The sequence below is a fragment of the Penicillium macrosclerotiorum genome, assembly GCF_028827735.1.
Source record: "Penicillium macrosclerotiorum strain IBT 26536 chromosome Unknown utg000007l_segment0_segment0, whole genome shotgun sequence".
NCBI lineage: Eukaryota > Fungi > Ascomycota > Eurotiomycetes > Eurotiales > Aspergillaceae > Penicillium > Penicillium macrosclerotiorum.
Window position 1 is genome coordinate 1,137,864 of NW_026643086.1, and position 22,100 is coordinate 1,159,963.

The 22,100-nt window shown below is 49.1% G+C and overlaps 8 protein-coding genes across 8 annotated transcripts; 4 read left to right on the forward strand and 4 right to left on the reverse strand.

Annotated features, from left to right (window-relative positions):
- Window positions 1-110: 110 nt before the first annotated feature.
- N7462_007234 (uncharacterized protein) lies at window positions 111-1,196 on the forward strand (the record flags this gene model as incomplete). Its single annotated transcript, XM_057078952.1, has 1 exon — window positions 111-1,196. The coding sequence occupies one exon, from the start codon at window positions 111-113 to the stop codon at window positions 1,194-1,196; it is 1,086 nt and encodes a 361-aa protein (XP_056931622.1).
- A 922-nt stretch (window positions 1,197-2,118) lies between these two features.
- Window positions 2,119-4,786, forward strand: N7462_007235 (uncharacterized protein; the record flags this gene model as incomplete). Its single annotated transcript, XM_057078953.1, has 7 exons — window positions 2,119-2,184; window positions 2,237-3,171; window positions 3,245-3,314; window positions 3,380-3,468; window positions 3,536-3,714; window positions 3,783-4,640; window positions 4,719-4,786. 7 exons carry the CDS (start codon window positions 2,119-2,121, stop codon window positions 4,784-4,786), a joined length of 2,265 nt encoding a protein of 754 aa, XP_056931623.1.
- Window positions 4,787-5,256: 470 nt separating this feature from the next.
- On the forward strand, window positions 5,257-7,416 carry N7462_007236 (uncharacterized protein; the record flags this gene model as incomplete). Its single annotated transcript, XM_057078954.1, has 1 exon — window positions 5,257-7,416. One exon carries the CDS (start codon window positions 5,257-5,259, stop codon window positions 7,414-7,416), a length of 2,160 nt encoding a protein of 719 aa, XP_056931624.1.
- Window positions 7,417-7,827: 411 nt separating this feature from the next.
- On the reverse strand, window positions 7,828-10,605 carry N7462_007237 (uncharacterized protein; the record flags this gene model as incomplete). The annotated part of the gene is made up of 5 exons (XM_057078955.1): window positions 7,828-8,631; window positions 8,684-8,771; window positions 8,839-9,214; window positions 10,334-10,438; window positions 10,500-10,605. The coding sequence occupies 5 exons, from the start codon at window positions 10,603-10,605 to the stop codon at window positions 7,828-7,830; spliced, it is 1,479 nt and encodes a 492-aa protein (XP_056931625.1).
- A 636-nt stretch (window positions 10,606-11,241) lies between these two features.
- On the reverse strand, window positions 11,242-13,064 carry N7462_007238 (uncharacterized protein; the record flags this gene model as incomplete). The annotated part of the gene is made up of 4 exons (XM_057078956.1): window positions 11,242-11,675; window positions 11,729-12,275; window positions 12,366-12,747; window positions 12,805-13,064. 4 exons carry the CDS (start codon window positions 13,062-13,064, stop codon window positions 11,242-11,244), a joined length of 1,623 nt encoding a protein of 540 aa, XP_056931626.1.
- Window positions 13,065-15,544: 2,480 nt separating this feature from the next.
- N7462_007239 (uncharacterized protein) lies at window positions 15,545-16,119 on the forward strand (the record flags this gene model as incomplete). Its single annotated transcript, XM_057078957.1, has 2 exons — window positions 15,545-15,754; window positions 15,829-16,119. The coding sequence occupies 2 exons, from the start codon at window positions 15,545-15,547 to the stop codon at window positions 16,117-16,119; spliced, it is 501 nt and encodes a 166-aa protein (XP_056931627.1).
- Window positions 16,120-16,348: 229 nt separating this feature from the next.
- On the reverse strand, window positions 16,349-19,347 carry N7462_007240 (M28 family metallopeptidase; the record flags this gene model as incomplete). The annotated part of the gene is made up of 2 exons (XM_057078958.1): window positions 16,349-17,748; window positions 17,799-19,347. The coding sequence occupies 2 exons, from the start codon at window positions 19,345-19,347 to the stop codon at window positions 16,349-16,351; spliced, it is 2,949 nt and encodes a 982-aa protein (XP_056931628.1).
- A 397-nt stretch (window positions 19,348-19,744) lies between these two features.
- Window positions 19,745-21,563, reverse strand: N7462_007241 (putative ubiquitin ligase complex F-box protein GRR1; the record flags this gene model as incomplete). The annotated part of the gene is made up of 2 exons (XM_057078959.1): window positions 19,745-20,080; window positions 20,202-21,563. 2 exons carry the CDS (start codon window positions 21,561-21,563, stop codon window positions 19,745-19,747), a joined length of 1,698 nt encoding a protein of 565 aa, XP_056931629.1.
- Between the last annotated feature and the right edge of the window lie 537 nt (window positions 21,564-22,100).

Below are 22,100 nucleotides of genomic sequence, written 5' to 3' on the forward strand. Positions count from 1 at the left end.
CGTATTCATTATCTCACTGTCGACTCTGTCCCCTCATTCTTCCCCCCTTCCCAAGTATGCCTAAACCGCCCTAGTACCCACTATCGTCCCCATCCCTCTCCTCCATCGCCATGGCCAATATCACCGCCGCCGGAGATGGGATCACCGGGGGCTATACGGGCCAGTCACTGGGCATGCAAATCACCATCGCGACACTGGCTGGCATCACGTGGTACAACGCCTTTGAGCTCGTCGTTCTGATCTTCGTCACTTTCGCTTTGTACCGCGGTCTCTACTTCTGGAGTTTGCTCGTCTCGTCCATCGGCCTGGTCCCCTACTCACTCGGGTTTTTGATGAAGTTCTTCAATCTCACTACCGCCACCTGGCTGCCCGTCACCTTTTTGACGATCGGCTGGTGGACCATGGTCACCGGCCAGTCCATCGTCCTATACTCCCGCCTTCACTTGGTCCTCGCCAATCAGCGCGTGCTGCGGCGCGTACTGATCATGATCCTGGTCAATGCGGTCGCGCTACACATCCCAACCACCGTATTGACGTACGGCACCAACCTCGCTCCCGCAGGTGGGCCCCGCAATGCCTATATCAGAGGGTACAACGTGATGGAAAAGATCCAGATGACTGGGTTCTGTCTCCAGGAATTCATCATTTCCGGTCTCTATATCTGGGAGACGGTGCGCATGATTCGTCTAGACCCAGATCGCACAAAGCGCAAGATCCAGTATCAATTAATCATCATCAACATGGTCATCATTATCCTGGACCTCGGGCTGCTGGTCGCCGAGTATCGCAACTACTACATCATGGAGACCATGCTCAAAGGGGCCGTGTATAGCATCAAACTCAAGCTCGAATTTGCGGTCTTGGGTAAACTCATCCACTTGGTTCACAATCACGTCTGGAAGCCTGAATCTTTTTCCGCCCCTGGAGAACTCCCCGATTTTGTCGACGCAACCCGAGTGACATCTGACCTCACTCATGCAGCGCCCACTAGCTCTCACCGGGGCCCGAACTGGATGGATGCGGATGATATTTCTATCGCCATGTTTGAACACTCTCCACAAGCTGACCCCAATGCGACCTCCGACTGGAGTAGTGAGACTCGGATTCACTACACCGAACACCACACCATTGATTTTACCAACCACCCGTGCCAGTACCAGCGGAAACCCGCCAAACTAAGCGAGAAACCCGGATGAAGTCATCCACGTCCTGAACCGAGACCCGTTCCATCTTTCCCCACCGCAATCGCTTTCCTATCATCTGCTTACGACTTACGGATTACGAGATATGCCCATCACTGATTTTTCGTGATATCCCCAATACCCTTTGACCGCCTACCGACCCGGTCTGGGACACATTTCGGCAGCTACAAGGGAAATGCACCAAACTCCCTATCACCCATACGGCTACCCTTGTCCGGGCACTTTCACATCCGACCCTCTTGATTGAGGATATCTTCTCGATTTCGATCGATCCCAAATGGATGCTATCAGAAGATCGGAAAACGCGCACACTGCACCGAAGAACACCCCAGGGTGTAGAGGCTCTGCAGGTTTTGACCTTGCCCTCGCCGGGATTTTCTTGTGTAGTGTTGCTGCAAAGAAAGCTGGCTCCTGTTGGATAGACAGCGACTACAGTATATAGTGATCTACCACTCAGAAACTTCTAATATTGGTTTTCCTACCCACTCCCACTCCTGATTCTGCTCCTTCTCGTACTTTTTAAGAGAATGTATGTAACTCCCTTCGCTCCTTCTTGATAGTTGCAGCCATACAATTCGGAATATCAGAAATGCTGGCCCACCTATGGCCTGAACATTCTGGGTTGTCCTTTTCGTTGTTTTCATGGACACGGGCCATATGAACTTCCACCCTATCTTGCAAAACCTTCATATTCAAGTCCCAGCGTCAGAGGCGCGGAGGAATCTCGGAAGCCACCAAACTTTCGTGGTGTCGATCTCCACGTTCCACATTCCCCGTGGGGAGCCGACCCCACTTTATGTCGTCTCTTCACGCTTCTTCAGGAAGGTCGATGTGCCACCAAGAATATATATGACATGGGATATATAATCTCTGGCACCATTTTTTTTCTGGTCTGTGACAAACAGATAGCACCACGATGAGATTTGTGTTGACCCTGAGCCTGTTGTGGAGCGCTGGGGTGGCAGTGGCGGGTGGTGACGCAGTAAGTGGCGCCCTCGATATTGAATACCTTCATTCCACTCAAATTTGTATAGCCCTTTCACCCACGCTCCAATGACTCCAAATGTTCCCGTGCTGCCTCGACCTTGTCTCTCAGTGACCCGCCGTACGACAATTACTTCTACTCAGACTGTAATGTCGCGGCACAGGTAGTAGTCACCAGCCCACTCCCAGACAGTAACCTCTCCCTCATCGGGCCACGTCTGATCGTCGCCTGGCCCGCCGGTGACAGCGGCATAGCTACCTTCTATACGCCGCAAAATGGCCCCAACGGGACCCTTTCTATTGAACTCGTGAATTCTACCGCCGGCCAGCCCCTCGGACCTGTCTATACCGCAGCATCCAACGCCTCTGCGTCCCCAAGTGTCGGCGTCCAAGGCGTTGTCCGATTCAATGCCTCCGCCACTCTTACTCTACCCATACTTGGGAGCATCCGCACGATTCGTGACTTCGTCGAGGGTGCCAGTATCCTGTACCCAGAGATCCAAGATGCAGTGCACTTTGCCACTTCTTCTGACGGCAGCGTCTCCCTACAACGCCGCTGGCTCGACAACGTCACAACCACCACCCTGACCTTCCAGCCCATGACTAACGTCTCCAACGCGCGCCTCATCCTGGCTAATCGCACCTTGACTTTCACGCCCGGTGACTACCTGTTTTCTGCAGCCATGGACTACCCGCAGCTGACGACGCTGAAGTCGAGCGCCGTGCTAAACACGGCGTCGAGCAACCTGACGGTGTCAATGCCGGGCCAGGTGGCGGCGCTGTCGTTCCTGTCTTACTCGCAGAAGCTGCTGGCGGGGGCATGGCGGTTTTTGACGTATTTCGGACGCGACTCGATGATTTCTGCGCTGTTGTTGGAGCCTGTGCTGAGTTCGGGCAATGGGAGTGCGATGGAGGCGGTGATTGGCGCAGTCCTGGAGAGGATTAATCGGACAGATGGGAGTGTTTGCCATGAGGAGACTATTGGGTGAGTCTGAACCTGAGTTATGTAGTGATTGAATATGGGATCTTGAAGAATGAGCTCACTGGTTACATTATAGTGACTATGCGACTTGGACGAATCTGCAGTCGAATATTTCGAGCAATGCTATGGTTTGCGACTATAAAATGGTATTTCTATGGCATATCTAAAAAGCCAATGTTGTGCCCAAAGTTAATGCTTCTTGATGTTTTAGATCGATTCTGATTACTACCTTCCTATCTTGATGCAGAAGTATTTCCTCGACAACCCCGTAGGACAGAAAAGGGTTTCGGATTTCCTCAAGTATTGATCCTCTTCACTATTTGATGCTTGCTTTTTGGATGCGCCGACTAATATTTCGCTTGTTTAGTACATCCGCTGGCTCTATCAATGCCGCAAACCAGAACTTGACCTGGGGCAACCTGTCGCTGATCAATGCAGAGCGAATTATGCGACTTGCGCGGCCTTTTGCAGAGGAGCAAATCAAAGAAAATCTCATCCACTTGAAAGAGGGGCAGGTCGTTGGCGAATGGAGAGATAGCGAATATGGTATGCATGACATTTCTAGCGACACAACTCTGCCTATCCCCGACTATCATAGACTGATCGCTGCATAGGCATTGGTGGAGGTCGCATCCCCTATGATGTAAACACAGCTCTTGTTCCGGCGGCCCTTCGTTCTATTGCCCTGTTGGCTCGCAGCGGTTTCTATGCGAGTCGACTGCGCTGGGCCACGCTAGCCGACCAATATGCTCAGATCTGGGAAGACAGGACTCTAGATTTTTTCATAGTGACCATTCCGCAGTCTGATGCACGCGACCTCGTTGCTTCCTACAAGAATGCATCTTCCTTTGCAGGCCCAGACCAATCATCCGCCATTGACTCGGATGTTGTTTACCACGCTCTCGCGCTTGATGGCTACAATAAAATCTCCAAGGTGGAAGTCATGAATACGGATGACTGCTTCCGACATTTTCTCTTGAACACTACCAACGACGTCCAACTCACCTCATTCATGAACAGCTCTGCCAATAATATTCGCCGCGATTTCCCCGCTGGCCTGATGACCTCCGTCGGTATGCTGGTTGCTAACCCCGCCTTCGGCTCTGATCCGGTCTATGCGCAGAACTGGACGACGGGAGCCTACCACGGCACAGTTGTGTGGTCGTGGCAACTTGCGATGATGGCTAAGGGGCTGGAGCTGCAAATGGGGCGGTGTGAGGTTACAGCTAACTTTTCTGCGACGGCAAGGAATGGTAGGGGTAGGACGGGCGTGGTGCAGCCGACGCCAGAATTTTGCACGGACGAGTCGGTGTGGACCAATGTAAAAGCCGCGTACAATGCACTATGGGATTCGATCGAGGCCAACCAGGACCAACTGTCCGGCGAGGTCTGGTCATGGGTTTATCGCAACGGCGACTTCCAAGTCACGCCATTAGGGGTGTTGCCGCCACCGGGCGGCGGGACTCAGACCGGTACGTGGGAACACCGACTTATGGATGCATAAGTTTACTATTTGGGAAGGATTTCCCCTTGTGCTGACATTGGGCTAGAATCTGATATCCGCCAGCTGTGGTCTCTCACCTTCTTGGCAGTCTCGCGAAATGCGCTTTACAAATAATTCCAGGAGCGGGTGGAGTCTCGGGGAACTGACTCGAACTATATCGGCGCCTGTCGGCCGATCTCCGCCGATCCCATGAGCGAAAAGCACACTCAATTCCAAATCAAAAGCCTAAAAATAAGCAAACACCGGAACTTTTCCCGACGCTGCGGCGCAGAGACCACCTAGTGGCCAGGTGCAGGAGATTAAAGCTGACGATCGTGACTTTTGCGTGAACATCCTTGTTTCTTGTTTTTTTTCCCTAGTGTAGATTCAATGCTATCGCAAAAGGATCTTCTGGCCTGCCATTATGATTGCACCGTCGTTCAATATCACCGAAATCTGTACCCCACTTAGCACGCTTAGCACACTGCAGTCCTAGTGCATCCTGGCTGCATCCCAAGGCTGGCTCTCTTCACCCTCGGGCCACAAACTGGACCGGGGGTCACACTTAACTTCGCGAGGCTGCAGGGCTTCAGACCACTGAGCCTATGCCGTCCTTCATCATGTCGCTATATCGCCTGCCCATCGAGATATTCGAGCCGGTAATAGCTCATCTCAAAGAAGAACATCCGCCAAGTCTCCTGAGCTTGGCTCTCGCGAATAAATCATGTTTCACCAGATGCGCACCAGCCATCAAATCATTGATGTTCCATGATGTTCGCATGAATATGAGAAGGCATGGTCGAAAGAAACCAGACTTGGCTACGGATGTGGAGAAGCTTGTTCAGAAGATAGAAAAAGCCGGCAGCTCCGAATATGTTCGGCGACTGGTGATCGATGAACATTCTTGTCCTTCGTGCGCAGAGAACGATGAATGGCAACCGCCCCGACTGGAAGATCTGAAGTCGAAACCTGGTCGACCATACGGACCATTGTATGGCAATTTGAATCATCCTCACGGATACAGTGATCTACCAGCTTGGAGTAATAGTGAGGTCCGAGGGCGCGAGCAGGACTGGCTGGGCGTTCACTACGACAACGACACTTGGCTTCCGTTGGTCTCTTTGATCGAAAAGTTACCCAAGTTGGAAGATCTGGTCTATCTATGCAAAGAACAGTTTCCTCCTTGTTTACTTGACGCATTGCATGAGAAAAATCCCCAATGCAGGCTTCGACTCCACTCGCTTCTTCTGCGCAGCCTCAATGCGATCCAGACAGACCCGTACGAGTTCAAGCTGGTCACATCGCCTTCGCTTTATAGCGTCGTTCTCAAGACCGAGGAATTAGGGGGTATCAGCTATCGAGGTGACCCTTGCTATCAACGAACCGCATTACTACGTTCATTACGGCTGGCTCCAAACCTGAAAGAGGTCTTTGTCGGCCGCGATACACCTACTGCTCGATCAAACTCCAACTTGCCATCTCCTATATTCACCAAATTCACTCAAGAAGAAGAAGGTGCAGGCCAATCTCTAGGGTCACTCGAGCACCTTAAAATCTACGACTGCGCGCTTATCCCAAAATCGACACTGAACGAATGGGGCGAGTTCACGAATTTCTCAGCGTTGCGCAGTCTGGAGCTAACAGGACCGGTAACTTGCGAAGCTCTCGCATGCTGGACATCCGCCTGCACCTTTCCAAATCTTCAGAAGCTGTCGATGTGGCTCAAAGCTCCGCTCTACTCTATAGAGTTATATGAACATGCGCGGTCTTTTCTTCGGTCACTCCCGCCTTTGACCGAGCTTTGTCTGGAAGGCTGGCACTCATTTCTTCCAATAGAGTCCATCGTGTCGCATCATGGTCCTTCCCTGCGCAAGCTAGCACTCTTATACAATAAGCGTCACGAGAAACGCTGTCTCACCGAATCCGATATCAAAGAAATCGCGACCTACTGCCCTATCCTAGAAGACCTTTCCTGCAAGATCCAACGCACTCAGGGCGACCCTACGGAAGTCAGACTATACAGAGCCCTAGGTACAATCCGGGCCCTCCGTAATCTCTCGTTAGATCTCAGCGTCGCCGACCCAGCTCTCTACGGCGGCGAAACTGCCGATCAGCTCACAATGTGCCCACCAGAACGCAACAGCATGCTGCTCCACGAACTATTCAACAACTGGGAAATGCAGCTTCCAACTCTACCACGCCCACAACCCGTCTCCTCACGACATCCCTGCTTTGACAAATTCGGGAACGAGCTCGCCGAGCCCGACCTGCGGCACTTCTTTCGCAGCCGCAACGGCCATGTCCGCCGCTTCATGATCAATAGCGCCGTCGATAAAGATCTCGCTTGCTCGATCTTTCGCACCGTCGCCGCTGCCAAGCCTCCCGATACCCTGCCTCTAGAAGGCATGAACCTCCGCATTGACGAGCTAGAAGCAACCCGGATTTTCACCGCCGCGTGGCGCGTGGAGCGCGACGTGCGCCACGATCGTCTCAATGAGCTCGTTGCCTGGGAACCGGGGCTGACATCTGGCATGCTGGAGCAGCGAGCTCGACCGCTGCCCACCTGGCAGGGCGTGATCTTCCGGACGATCTGGCCACGGCCGAAGAACGGGGAGGTGTGGGTGGATATTCCGTTTACGCCGGCGAGGCCGAAGAAAGAAGGGCTAGTGGCGAAGTTGGTAAAGCAGAAGAAACCAGCCATTATGATGCCCACTGTTGGATATGACTGGTGGGATCAGTGGTTTGGGTTTCCTCTTGCTGTATAGAGCTTTGATGGGGATGCTTCTGGGGATGAGATAGAAGGGCTTTTATGGAGTACATATACCATGGGGTTTTTATGATTAACTTTTATTGTATAATGCCAAAGTTTCACTTTTTTTGATTGAATAATCAATGTTCATATTGAGAACTGTTTGAAACGACCTCTTTTATTGCGCTGTCTTCCAGTAGCGAGTCTAGGGCTAGTCGCCTAACGTCCGTCCCCATATACAGATAGTTATCCAACTGCTCGCAACTTGAAAAAGTTTTCGCAAAAGTTATTCTGTTCACTATATGAAAAATTGCTTCCACGAGCAATAAACACTGAGAAAATCAACAATATTTCAATTTGAGAGCAATAATAATCAAAATTAATTATCGGCAACCGTGTCAGCGAAACCGTTTCCACCACCCAAAAATTAGTCTTTGTTTGTGCTTCCATCTAAAAAAGCCTTGCCATTTGGAGTTGGTGTGCTTTGAGCTATTGAGTCTCTCCTTGAACGAGTTGTTGGCCTCCTGCCCATGGTTGGCCTAGTTGTCAAGCGGCTGGCTTCCTGCTGCGCAGCTATGCACAGTTCCTGGGAACTTCGCAGCTGAAGTATATGAGTCAAAGGCTCACGACCTGTATCATCGACCAGTAAGATACACGGGAAAACAGTGAGAATATTAATGTCTTGTATTTTCTGGCCTTGTCCGTTGGGGACCGCATTTTCCCCAGGAAAACGAAAAGGCTTCCAATCATCATCCACAACGTCCGAAAAATCAAACACAGCCTCATATTTCTGTTGCGCTCGCTGAATCGGGAGCCAAAACTCCATTGCCTTGCGTGTGATTTCTTTAATGGCTGCGCAAAATAGATCATGCTGTGATTTGGGTAGCAGTCCCGATATGTATGCCGACATGTTCTCGACCACGGTTCTAGCTTCATCCAGGAGGGTATCTCTCTCGGCATTTTGATCAACGGATAGAAATACATGTCGACAGAAAGATTCTTTTTCACTATTCTCCTCAGCAAGAAGGCTGAGGATATTACAAACCTGGTGGTTCCCTGAGAGAATGTAGACTGGGTGAAATATATGCTGGACAATCTCCCTTGCAAGAACAGCAAGGACCATAGCGAGGCGCATATATTTAGCTGCCGGCGAATTCAGATTGAGTAAAGGAACCTGATGCGGTAGATCTTGTCCATTTGCTTTTTTAAGTCTCTCCCAGATCGAATTATCCTTTAACCTAGTGAGCGACGAGCACAAAGAGAAAAAGGGTTCCAACACGAACCTTTAGAGTTTCCATCTCAACGTCTTGCTTTATGAAAGGATACAATTCCTTTGTAGCATACTCCCAAAGGCCCGAGAAGTTTTTGCCGCTATATACATGGTTGCAGAAGTAATCAGCATATGGAGGGCTTCAAGTAACAACTATGCACAACTTACACAGTGTCTTCGTCAACTTCCGAGTTTCTGACAACGAAACTTTCTAATTTTTCAAGCCGAGCCTTGGTTTGTTTTAGTTCTTTGCCCCTCAAACTATGGGCATCGTCGAGATCCTTATTTTTCTTCTGCTCCGATAACAACATCGACTTGGTTTTTGAATCAGTACTCTTCAGCATGTCAATTGTTTTGTCTTTTTCTTTCAAATTGCCCTGAAGAGTGCTAATGTCTTTTGCAGATTGTGAGACTTTGGAGGCCTCCTGCGCGTAGACTGATTTGAGATTTTCGATCTGCCGCTGAGCACCGGCCACTTGTTTGGAGTATTCTGCGACGCGATCTTCTTTTTCCTTGATTTTGGCACGAAGTGACTCGATTTGTGCTTGAGAGTCTCTTTGTTTTGCCTTTTCGCTCTCGTAATTACTACAAACTTCTTCAACGGCAATTCTTTTTTTTCTTCCATATCATGGATCGTTTTTTTGGCTGCCTCCAATTCCCCATCTTTCACCTTGAGTTTCTCGCACAGTTTATCAATTTCGTTAAGAATGGATGATACATGTGCGTATTCTTTGCTTGAAGCAAACGAATTGATATGCTTGAAAAAATCTCTCAGGCTATCACTGTTGGCAGCATATGGGGTGCCCGCCTTCTCCGCAGCAAAATGATTTGAGACAACAGAAGTCATGTTTCTGTGATATGGTGATCTGTTGATTTAATCAGAAGATATTATAGAGGAAAGAAAAACTCTTGATCTAGCAAAAGCTTCCAATGGAATATGGCCAGACTTTATGTGGGTAAATGCCGGAGAGGTTCAATCTTTCAGATCTAAAGGCGAAAATACCGGGCTGAGCCTCAGGATGCGGGGGAAAGCGATGCGCTTGTATGCATGCAATTACAAGGGTGGATTGGGACGTGTCCTTGAGCATGTGGTTTGAACGCATGCAAGCCATAGCGCCATACGTATGCCGAATAGCCAGATTCGCACGTGTCGTTCAGACAATGGTCGCACCACGGGGGCTGTTTCCTGCCTCTCATGAATCTAAATGCTGGAGCTCAATCTAATTGATTCAATCCCTCAAGAAATTGCATGGATAACATCTAGATAAACCATTTTCTGGGATTTTGGCGAGGAGCGGGCGCGCACCTCCCTATCTTCCTAGATTTCTGCATCAAGGATGAGATGGCTAGTATGACATGGATATAGTATAGGCGTCGCCCCGGCAAAGCAAAGACCAGTGCTTGAGGCGATGTAGACAAGTGATAGGACAGCATATTTCGAGGCCAATTTTGAAAAACCCCCAATTCGATGCCCCCCCCCCCCCCCCCCCAATGGTCCATATTCTAATAAATTAAATTCGCATGATTCATGCTAAGAGAGATGCACAGACGAGGCCAAGTTTACACTGACATGGACCTGTGATTTTCAATTTTGGCTTGGCACCCTAGACGATGTGAGATTATATCCGGTTACCGAGAAGTGCTCCCCCTGTCAGTGACAAACCAGCTGCAGTTGACTGGCCATGGAGTCCCGACTCGAGCAAGGCTCCTGGGTCCACATTTTCTGGCGGTTGCGGCGCTTCAGCGACTGAGGCGTGAGACGTGGGATCTAGAACATATATTAGCGATTGCTGAGGATTTCAGCTGATTTTCATTAGAAAGGTACTGACCTATGAAACAAGTACGTGCGATATGGTTCCAGATGTTAAGAAGAGACGAAGCTCCCGTGATGAGAAGCGAGATGAGTGATAGTGTTGTATCGATCGACCAGGACATCATGGCCGCCTTGTGCCAGTTTACCAATATTTAGACGTCGCACGAATGATTTTATATCCAGGGATCAACCCGTATCCTGGAACTTTATAGGGTAATTGCGAGCATCACAGCAGTCAGCAAACCGAATTGTGGTCATGAGCGGAGTAATATGGTATAAATCTGTAGAGAAATGAGATATTGGAAGGAACGAATCAGAGTGCTGGATTTGGCCCCAATGTGGACGAGCTGCGATCCCAAAATTTCGAAGTGGCTCAAAGAAGAATTTGGCCAGAAAACTTCGGAAATGAAGACAGCACAGCACATATGGGACTCTGGTATCAACCAATCACGGGGTCAGCTGAATGTGAAAAAGCTGCCCGTGAAAACAATTTTGGTCTTAACCAATCAGCTCTGCGGTCGCAATTGATGAGGCTGCAGAGCGATGAAAGTATATGAATGGCTTAATTATTTCTGGAAGAGTATGGAGAACAAGAAGGTCTGAGAGCCCAGTGTCTACGAGAGTGTTCGTTGGGTTGAAATTGACATATCAAAATATGGAAATATTGTTTATCCCTTTTAGTCACTTAAGAACCTTTCAAGTTACCTAGTCAAGGTACTTGCTTGTTCATGATTCTGTATATGAGACACAATCGTTGTTTAGCAGCTAGGGAGCCACTCCGGCGCCGACCGCCCACGACTTCCAGATGGTACATCGTATCCCACAATAGACTTTTCAAGTGTGAATGGACTGGCCAAGATAGAAATGTCTTCTTGTAGACCCCAATCTTTGCCGCTCATCCGTTGAAAGTATTCGGGGCGCTGAAAAAGGTCTGGACGCACTTTCCGTATCGCAGCATAAGTTTTCATGACCAGGACAGACATCTCATCGTAGTGTCGGAGATTTAAATCTTCGTGGCGAGCAAGAAGGGCCTTCTGCATCTCTGAAGTATATTCACCAAGACGGTAATACCAGATGTTGTACTGTGTCAAAGAGATGTCGATGTCGAATGTCACATCTTCTTGGGTGCGGACTAATAAAGCGTGAGCAATAGCAGCTGCTCCGGCTATACCCATCTGATAATCCGAGTTCGCTAAAGGAATTGTTAGCTGTTGCATATATGAGTACTCCAAGCAAATTACTTACGCAAGAGAGGAACCACTGGCTCATTCAGCCCAAGAAATTTTCCTTGCATCCAGGCGAGGCCTACGAGACAGTCACTGATCTGCTGCCACCCTGAACGATATGCCAGCGGCCCTTTGAATCCGTAACAGTTTTCGCGAAGATAGATTAAAGAGGGATTTATCTGTCGAAGGGCATCCGCGGTAAAGCCCAATTGACTCAGTACCCCAGGGCGATAGCCATCAATCAAAACGTCAGCAGACTCAACGAGCTTCGAAAATTTCTCCTTGCCCTCCTTGCCCTTCAAGTCTATATTTGTGTCGCGCTTTCCAGTGCTGAGATCTACCCAGGTAACACTGACATCAGGAAGCCTCTCCCAAGTGACTTTAAGTACCTCGGCTCCAAGGGAAGCTAGAACCTTTGAGATCACTGGAGCAGCAATGACGCGTGAAAAGTCAATAACACGAATACCGGCGAGCGGCCGGGAGGTACTCTTGACTTGGGGCCAAGGCTTCCTTTGAGCATCTCTTTTGTTGAGAGTGTATAGCGGCTCTTTGCCCATGAATTGACCCTGATAAAGTTTGATTGTTAGTAGAAGTAGAAGCCAAGCATCATGTTCTCATTGTAGGCGCTCTGCAATCCGAGTAAAACAACCACTCACATGTTCGGATGCGAAAAATTCTTCAGGCAAGTTGCAGGTTACGCCAGCCTGTCTATACTGCTCGTTGGCCACTCGTTCGATTTCCTCTGAATTCCACTGAGCCACCTTATCCATGTATATTTTTCTTGCTTCTTCGTGGGTAACATCTTGTTCTACAACCCCAAGCATATTCATGGTCTGTGTTGCATTCATAGAGCCATGTAGATGATACCAGCGGCCGTCCTTGGTCTGATAGACGTTGGTACCCTGGCGGTGAATGGGCTTGGCCATGTCATGAGGATCCCCCTTTGCCAAATCTGCCTGAATCTGGGGGTTCTCCATTGTGGGCTTTCCATTGACAGTCGGAAGTATGAGTGACATTAAAAATAGGGATGCAACATCTCTATGGCACTGCGTTATACACATCGACTCTAGGAAGACATTGAGGGAATCGACTCACGTGTTCACCGTTATGTCTTGGTAATCGATTCCATAACGATCCTTGGAGATTGTGCTAGCAATGCTAGCTACGAGTGCATTCAACGCAGCACTTGATTCTGTGATTTTCAAAGGCGTTGGAATGAAAGGTTGGCTATCTCCAATAAATCTGACCTTCTTTGCAGCCTCTCTAAAAGAACTTGGGAATTCAATATCCTTTCCATCGAGAAGACAGTCGGTCAGGATCCGAGCGGACTCGGCTTGTATAGAATAGGAAGTCATTTGAGAGATACCGTGTTCCAAAAGAGGAGAAGAAATTTTGAGTAGAAGCTTAATGATCGGGCCGAGGTTTACGCTTTAAGTATCTCGCTAAATCAGCTAGACTCGGCTATGACATGATTTCCCCATGATTTACGCCAAGATTGCTCTGTTTCGGCGATTTGCATGTATTCTGGTTTGCCCCACTCGGCAACGCGGCAATCCCAAATTAATGTGGTCCGCGCAAATCATTTATGTACATAAGAAAAATTAGGGATGATCATGGACAAGTGATTGGCTAACTGAAATATTGATACGAGATGTTGAGAAGGGATCTTTGGCGACTAAAACGAAGTTGGAAGAGGGCAGCTCAATCATCTCGCTTAATGCTTGGAGCTCGAGTTCATGCATTCTAATAAGATAAGGGCACAATCTCTTCTCCATAAAACTTACGGCATAATCATTCATGATTCAAACTGAAGTCTTAAGTTTCATCGCTGAATTTCTCTTGTATGGCTAGACAGAAAAATAACTCCAGATGGATATTTCTGTTGGTAATAGATGATTCAACAGCTCTTATTCAAGGACAAAAAGTGTAAATAATTCATTTATGCGGTTTTGTCTTGTGAGTCAAATAAGGCAACTCAAATAAGGCAAGCGCAATTTTGGCAAATATTCACTGCCAAGCCCAAGATAGAGGTCAAGCATAGGAATGTTCAATATAATCTTGAAAAATAATCTTGATCCTGAGCTAATAGTTGACCAATGACTGCAATAAAAGTGTAGACACCAATTCCGGTAAGTTTCAACAAGATCCAGCTTCGTTCTGAATCTGCACTACTCTCACATCACAGATCACAGCGGACGAGACAAAACTTGTGCACTGCCAGTTGTGGGTGAGTCTTTGAAGTATCAAAGTGAGTACAGCCGTAGTAGCTATAGATGCTTAATTTTTCTTGTACGTCACTGCATCACGGACGATCATCTAAAGACATTTCTACCCCTTTGAGCCGGATTGTTTAATCATGTTTGATATTGGTTCATAGAAGTTCTGCGAGATCATCTCGCCTTGCTATTGGACTATTTTGCAGAAGACTGGAGATTAATGGTGAGGCTCGGAACTGAATCGGATCCGAAACAAACATGAAATGATAAAGGGTCTTGGAATAGGATCCTCTCCTTAATGCGTCATTAATTATCAGCACCCCTGTCCATGCAGGCTATCAGCAGAAAGTAAGAGACCCCCAGATTTCCGAACAGTATCCTTTAAAGATTCAGTTATTGGTTACTCTATTACACCTCCCTCCTGATTCAGTAAATTTGCATTCGCTGCCCCCTTGTATCCTTTGCCTAATCAGAAGGCTACTATTTGCTCAAGTAAGGACTTTGCAGGTTACATCAAAGACAGCAAGTCAATTTCACATCATCAACCATTTTATTAGGTCTAGCCCCTCTAATCAACTATGCACCTTTCAGGTGAAATAAAACGCTTTGGTTACACTGCTTCCGGCACCTCGTCAGAAATGAAATCAAATCTCCCCGATGAGCGAAAAAAACTAAGTACTGACCCTTTGAGAACTCGGGCCTCAAACAAACTAAGTGTTTTGGTTGGTGGGATGCCCGGACTCAGATGCATGCAGTGAGGTCAGTCGATATCAAATGCAATCCGACTCTATGCGTGCCAAAACTTCCGTTGCTAAGCGTCAAGCTTATGATCAGTTGTGTGACCCCAAAATCTACTCCTAGTATCTGAATTGTATGACTTCGAGCCTCATGGGCAGAAAATAGTCTCCCTTACAATCACATGGTAAATCCATCATAACAGAGCCGGTGAAATTGGTCTCAACATCACTCTTAGAGACTCTGCTCTTCTGGTTATTTATGTATTCTCCCGAGTGTCTTCCGGTCTGTATAGTACTCACATAGCCCCATGCCTTGTGCTCATGCTGTCATGAGTCCTTTCAGCCCCTCTTATCTCATTAAAGGATAATAATGCTGTGCTTTCTGTTGGTCCTCTTTCAACCTTCCAGAAATCGAGCAGGATATAAACTGCCATTCATTTCGATTCAAATTATCCATGTCAGTCTACGATCTTTATTTTGCCTTCGGGAAGCCAGGTACCTATTTTTTGGATCATACCCAAGGAAACTATAGGTAATTAGGGCGAGCAACTCACAATATCAGCGTGGTACACGACTGATTCAAATCAAGCCAGCGGATGCCGACGCAGTATTACGAGTATACTAGGAAATACCCCGCAAAGTCTTTCAAGACCCTAGCCTGTGATGCAAATGACAATCTTTTCATGGTTTGGGTTCGCGAAAGCGGGACATTAGGTGGGGCTATCTAACATTTACTATTATATTCAGATTGTTCACTGACCTAGAATAGTTGGGAAGGCGAAATTGCAACACGACTACCCGTCTCTTCATAGGTTTCTCGGAAAAGAAGGGAGCATTTACTGCCAAGTTCACTTTGGGTCCGAAGTGGGAGAATACTTCGTTATGAGTGAAAAGACCGGGAACCGCCAATGGATTTCGGACCGGCTCGACAAGGACTTCGAGTACGAGACACAGAGATTTAAATTGTGCTCTCTTGGGATCAACGGCACGTATGTAGCTATATTTACTGACGGTGGAGCGAGATGGTCACTCGATGAAGAATATCCAGACCTCCTCAAGATCCTAAAACGCATCAGACAGGGGGATTTGGTGGTACGTTCTTCCTCAAAGTAAATGCAGTGTATAACAAGAACATAATAACGGTTAGTTCTCATACTTCTATACAGTTTGCGGCTCTCAACCCATACCGAGCGAACGAGTTCTTCGTCGCTCTGGCCGACGGCATCGTACATATCCGAGCGAGTGCATTAGTGGAGAGTCATGTGCTTGGTATCCTAGAACAATATCCGAATTTGACAGTTGTCACCAGCGACATCGTTAAACACAGCCAGCATTCTTCACAGGGCTTTCCACCAAAATCCCGGCGCAAGGAGTTCGTAAAGTTCATCGCCAAGAATGTAGCCGGAGGAGTCATATCTTCAGCGGTAGCAGCGACATTTTCATGCACCGTGATGTGAATACGGGACTCTTGTTGCATTGCTAGTATGACTAGCTTATACTTTCCATAATGAAAATCTCAAAACATATCGCCGAAAGAATTGGAGATATTATGGTGCTATGGGTATGATACGGCATACAAGATAATTTAGCAGACAGTCCCCAGAACTGCATTGTAAAGAATGACAAAGGCATCGACGAGCACCCTGGAAAGAAAAGGAAAACGAAAGCCCCCAGAGAGCTATTCTACTAGACGTCGTTCTTCTTCCAGGATCCAGACCCACTCCGCACAAGCTCGAACTCCTTATACCCCTCCACCAGTCCGTCTGCCAACTTGGTCATGGTAGCCCAGGCCGGAGCATACTGTTTGGCTTCATCGAGAGCAGGGATAAGACCGAGGCGATTATTGTCACTCCAAATACATGAAACGCGACCCTTGATTGAGCTCTCTTCTTCAGATGAGAGGTCTTGGGAGAAATTGACATCCACAGTCCAATTGCTGCCCCAGGTACGACTCCAGAGACGGATCTCGTGCATTCCATCGGCGGATGGCTGAAGGAATCGTTTGTCCGGCGCAGATGAGCCCACAACACTGAATGTTGTGATAGGGTGATTATCCATGGTTATACGACAGCTGCGGGTATTCTGGCCTGAGATCTCGAAGCGAGTAGGATGGCTTTTGCTTTCTGGTTCCGAGATGCTGAAAGTAACCCAGTCGGAAGTGGTGTTGCTTTCAACAACGTGTGGCTCCGGCCCAGGCCAAGAGCACTGCGTACGTTTAAGGTATTGGTAGCAATTTGTCTGGCCACCGGAACTGGGGAGACCGCGGACAATATCGCTAACAAAAGGGGGTACACCTGTCAGGTAAGCGGTGGAATTTCCTTTTTCCAAGTCGATTTGCTGAGAGAAGTACATCTTCACGCGACTAGAGTCTGAGAACGGGAAGGCGACAAGGTTGTAGATCAATGTACCGAGAAGGATGAAGAACAGGAATATCGGGACGTGGTAGGTATACCGGTGGATGTACGGCAACATAGGCATAAAAAGGAGCGCAGTCACCCCCGCAACGAACAAATACAAGATCAAGACGGGATCACCATCTTGGCCAGTCTGGCCAAGAGCACTAGTCATCAGAAGACCAATCGGGGCGAGTATCGTAACAATGATCGGGACAGTCAGGAGCAGTTGAAGCAACCAAGACCAACTAGGCATCGAAGCACTCCAAGATTGCTCATTTCCGTAAAGATGAGGATCTTGCTCTTCGCCTTCGTTGATTTCATGAGTCGCTGTGTAGTCGCCGGGGACATTGACATAGTTTGCAAAAGTCGTCCTCTGCCGGCCGTGAAGCAAAGATGTGGATTCCGTAGGCTCTTCTTCAACTTCTTGTTCCTCTTCCTCATCGCCAGAAGTGGCCCCAAGTCGACTACCGTAGCTACTGGGACGGCGAGACCCTTGAGCAAACTGGCCGGCATACTCTGATTTCGTTGGAAGGGAAAAGAGCTCAAGATACGAAATCCAGGTGGCCAGGAATGTACCGGCGAAATAGAACAGAGTGAAATAGCCTCCGCCCAGACCCTGCTCATTTTCAAATGTGGTGGCAATAACCAACAAAACCCAGGCGAGGACGAAAAGCCAGGTCCAGGTATAAACTCGATGAAATGCCGACGGTCGAGCAAAGTCAGCAACACAGGACACGAACCAAGCCAAAAAATCCAGGCCGCGACCATCATGCTCCAAACAGCATATGGGCTGCTATGGACAATGAAAGGGTTGATCTTTGTCACGAGGTAGGCCAGACCAACGACCACCGCTGTAGGAATAACAACCATGAATGGAAAGCGGAAGAAGCCGCGGAGACCCCGGAGTGCGATCTTCTCATCAGAAATCTCCAAATAGGTCGTAGATCGGAACAAATACATCTTGTCGGCTTGTGACAGAGCAATGCTAGTGACAAGCAAGATCAACGGCGCAACAATGAGAAGTGTCACTGACAATGCGAAAAGAGTATGCACTTGAAAAACAGCAAATGCGCTTCCAAAAAGATCAAACCATACAGCCTTGGTCCCAGTCCCACTGGGAACGTTACCGTCATCACGAATGCGGCCATCAAAGCGGTCTGTAGAATCTGAAACAAGCTCCTGGGTTGTGGTGACAGCGGCAGAGAGCATATGCCAGACAGAGTCCATACTAGTATGTCGCGAATCATCTTGGTCGGTATGATATCGTGCCCGTGGTTCAAAAAAGGCAACATCCAAGCCACGCAGCCCCATCATGCCCTCAAACACAACGTAATCAGTCTGGCTACCAACAAGTTCGAATCCATTTGCGCTGATCACCGTTCCGAATGGATATTTGGTCTTCGAATATGCCTCGGTGACCTCGGTATCGGAGGTACGGAACAGAGTCGCCCGCCCGCCCGCACCAGCACCTTCAAGGTTCAAGAAAGTGTGGGCAAACTTCGCCATTGGGTGCTGGCTGTATGCGCGTGCGCCGTTCAGGTAGTCCTCCTCGCCATTATTGAACAGTATGACCAAGCCGCGCCGCGGCGCATGGCCCGGTGTGAGGAAATATCTGAGCAGCTGCAGACATGTCACAACGCCGACGCCATCATCCGTAGCTCCGTAGCCGGTCGACACGCTGTCGTAGTGCGCGTTGACCAGGACTCCACCCTTGCCGGCGGGCGACTTTCCGGGCGTCTCCCACCAGTTCTCCTTCTTGTCTTCCCAACCGCGGATGTAAACCAAGATATTGGTGCCTTCAAAGTAGACACCTGTGCGCTTGTCGAAAGAAGTCAGGTTCGAGATCATGTCGTCGAAGACAAATACATCCGGTCTGGATTCATCCTCTAGGGCAAGCTCCGTAGACGCGACCTCCCGCTTAATTGCCTCGATGCGCTTCAGCAACCACCCACGAACTTCGTCATTTCGGTGTGAGTTGTATGGATGAAATCCGCCGGTGAGGGTTTGTAAGTCTTGCCAGGCTTCAGTGAGGTTCAGGCCCTTTGGGCTGGTTCGGGGAGCGGACGGGACGTTGACGTGAATGACTAGGATGGGGATGAGCAGGGCGAGGTACACCACGGTGGTTATTATTGTCACAGGCCACGGCGTAAAGGCCAAAGGATTCCTGGCCTTGAAAAAAGCCATCGCCGGAGGGAGAGGGTTGCGCGAGTGGGCGAGTGTGAACGTGACGGAAGTGAAGTTGGAGAGCGGAATGCTAGTGCGGGGGAAGCTCGTCGGGGCTACGATCATTACGGCAAGGTTGCACCGAGGTCGCCCCCTGCATTTCGCAACATCGCTACGACGCTCAGGCAGAAAAGTTCTTAATGGTGCATACATGCAATATAATTTCACATACCTAGATAAATATGAGGCATACAAGTTCCAGAGTCCGTAATCGCTCGCGCACAATGCATTTCCCAGAATAACAGACACCGAAGGGCAGAGGGTAATCTTCGCTCATATGGGTAGAAATATGACAACTTGCGCTTGATCCCGGCTCGGGGATCGGGTCCAGGAGAAGGCAAAAAAAAAGCAAAGGCAAGGGGATGCAAATCAAGTGAGGGCCTCCTTTATGAATCGACAGAGACAACACTGGGAGATAAGATGGGTGCATAAAGAAGAAAAGAGTGCAAGCTGGGGTATCGTATCAATCGTGAGGTGGCACATCGATAAAATCTTCATCGTTGATTCCTGTCGCGTGCATCAGACCGGTCATTTGTCCCTCGTCTTCATCCACTTCTTCATCATCATACATGGTGGTCTCTGTTTCTTCCTGCATCGGCGAAACATTTTGATTCAAGTAATCCCGGAGCCGAGTCACGCCGTCACCGCTGAACACACAAAACACATCACGCTGTTGCTGTGTGAACTCAGGAGGAGCTTCTCGGCAGAATGCGGTAAGATCCTCGTCCAGGAAAGCATGAACGCCGGTCAAACTCAGATGGGTAAGACGGGGGCAGTTGTTGATCAATGGACGAATTCCCTAATCCAGCAAAAGCAAATTTTAGTATTTGGTTGGCATCATATAGACTAGCTAGATTCAAACAGACCTTCATATTCAAGCTAACACAGTAGCTGAGATGCACTCGCTCCAGGTTGCTCACCATCGGGTGGTTGCCCCGGGGAGGATGTGCCAGCGCTAAAATGCTTTGGTTTGTGATAGCCTGGCATTTGACTAGACCAATTCGTCGGAGCTTCGGTAACGTAGCCAGTTGCTGGACACTCATATCGGTCAAGCGATTGCAGCAAGCCAAGTCTATATACCGAATACGGTTGCAAGACTTGATCAGTTGAATCACGGCCGAATCCGTAATGTTCGAGCAGTGGCCCAGGTGGACGTAATGCAAGTTTTTGCCTAATTTGCAAATGGCATGTACGGAGCGATCCGTGATGAAACGGCATTTGGCCAGGACCAAATTCCGGAGACGCGGAGCAGCACCCACAATACGCTCCACGGCATCATCTTTGACATTTTCGCACGCGGTCAGATCTAAAATGCGCAGGCTGTCAAAGGTCATCTGCTCTGGCAAATTCATGAAGGCTGAGTCATTGATCTCGGTGCAGTGAGCAAGCCGTAATTCTCGCAAATGACGGAGAGTGGTGATCAACGCTGCTACTGACGAGCTGGTGACCAATTTACAGTCATACAGATCAATCTCAAGAATAGCCGGACAATTTTCAGCAAATGATAAGATGGAGCGGTCGGTGATGTGCACCACCCCGTTGAGTTTTAATCGCTTGATTTGGCGGCAGTTCTGGGACACCACAAGTAATGAATCGTCGGTCACCTTCAAACACCCTGTGATGTTCAGACCTTGTAAGCGCGGGCAATTTCTTGCCACCGTATAGAGAGTGTGATCCGTCAAATATCGTAATTCGGAGACATCCAACGCCTGAAGATGCCGGTTGCCCTCAACTAGGTCCGAGACACCGTTGTCGGTGAGTTGGGAACAGTTGGTTAGCGTCAAGCGCTCGATTCGCTTGCACTGAGTGAACGGAGCAACTGTGCCATCACTGACATTCTCCATCAACGCCGACAGATTGAGTCGCTTGATGAGTTCTGCATAGGTGAAGAGGCTATCCGACTTCCCCACCGATGACGCCACACTCTTGAGATTGTCCCAACTGTTGCATGACGGGCGGTGCCACAGGATCCCAACGCAGTTCGAAGCCCAGCTACGACATACCAGCATGCAGTTCAGCATGTCCATGGGTGAGGTGAGTTTAGAGAAGATCGCAATCAAGATCTCGGGCGGGAGGTGGCCGATCGGCGGGACGGGGACAGACCGGCTAGGGTGCACGTGGAGGTCGCGAAAATTGGCCACGCCGATGGAGGATTGAGAGTCGTTAGCCTGAGCCATAAAAAAGTCCGTATCATCGTCAGCAGCGCGTTCCGGGGATGTTGAGCCGGAAGTTTCAGAGGGGGCTTCGCTCGAGATTCGGCCTGAGGGGCGTGGGCGAGGCATCTTGGTCGCCGGAGAACCTTCGACGTTCAGATTCCAATTGAATTTTCTCTTGCAGTCTTCGTATGGTTGGAGTCTCATCACTTCCTAGGTGATGGGGGCATGAACGGTGAGGCTGGGGGTGTGGGAGGCGAATGTGCGATCTGGATGACTAGATCGGACAGGCTCCCAGAGCGAAACGATCAAATGCGAGCCAGTCGTCTTCTTTTTGCGTTGAGGTAATAAAAGGTACCCTTTTCCCCCTTGACACTAAGGAAAGGTCGGTGGTGCTCGAGAACGGCTGGTGGGAGAAAGGAGAGGGAACGCGAAGGAGTAGGTGAGCTGAGAGGAGCAGCGCTTAGTTGCACCCGGGTTGGCGACTGCGACAGATGGGGCGGGAAGTGGCCGAGGTAATCGAGAAATATTGCAATGTCTGATCCAAGGCGAGAGGACGTCAACACATTGCCTGCAGCGCCCCTTGAAGATCCCAAGGGGGAGTCTGGGTCGAAGGCAGGGTGGATGTGGAAGGGTGTAGGCGGCGATGGAGGGGATGAGGCAATG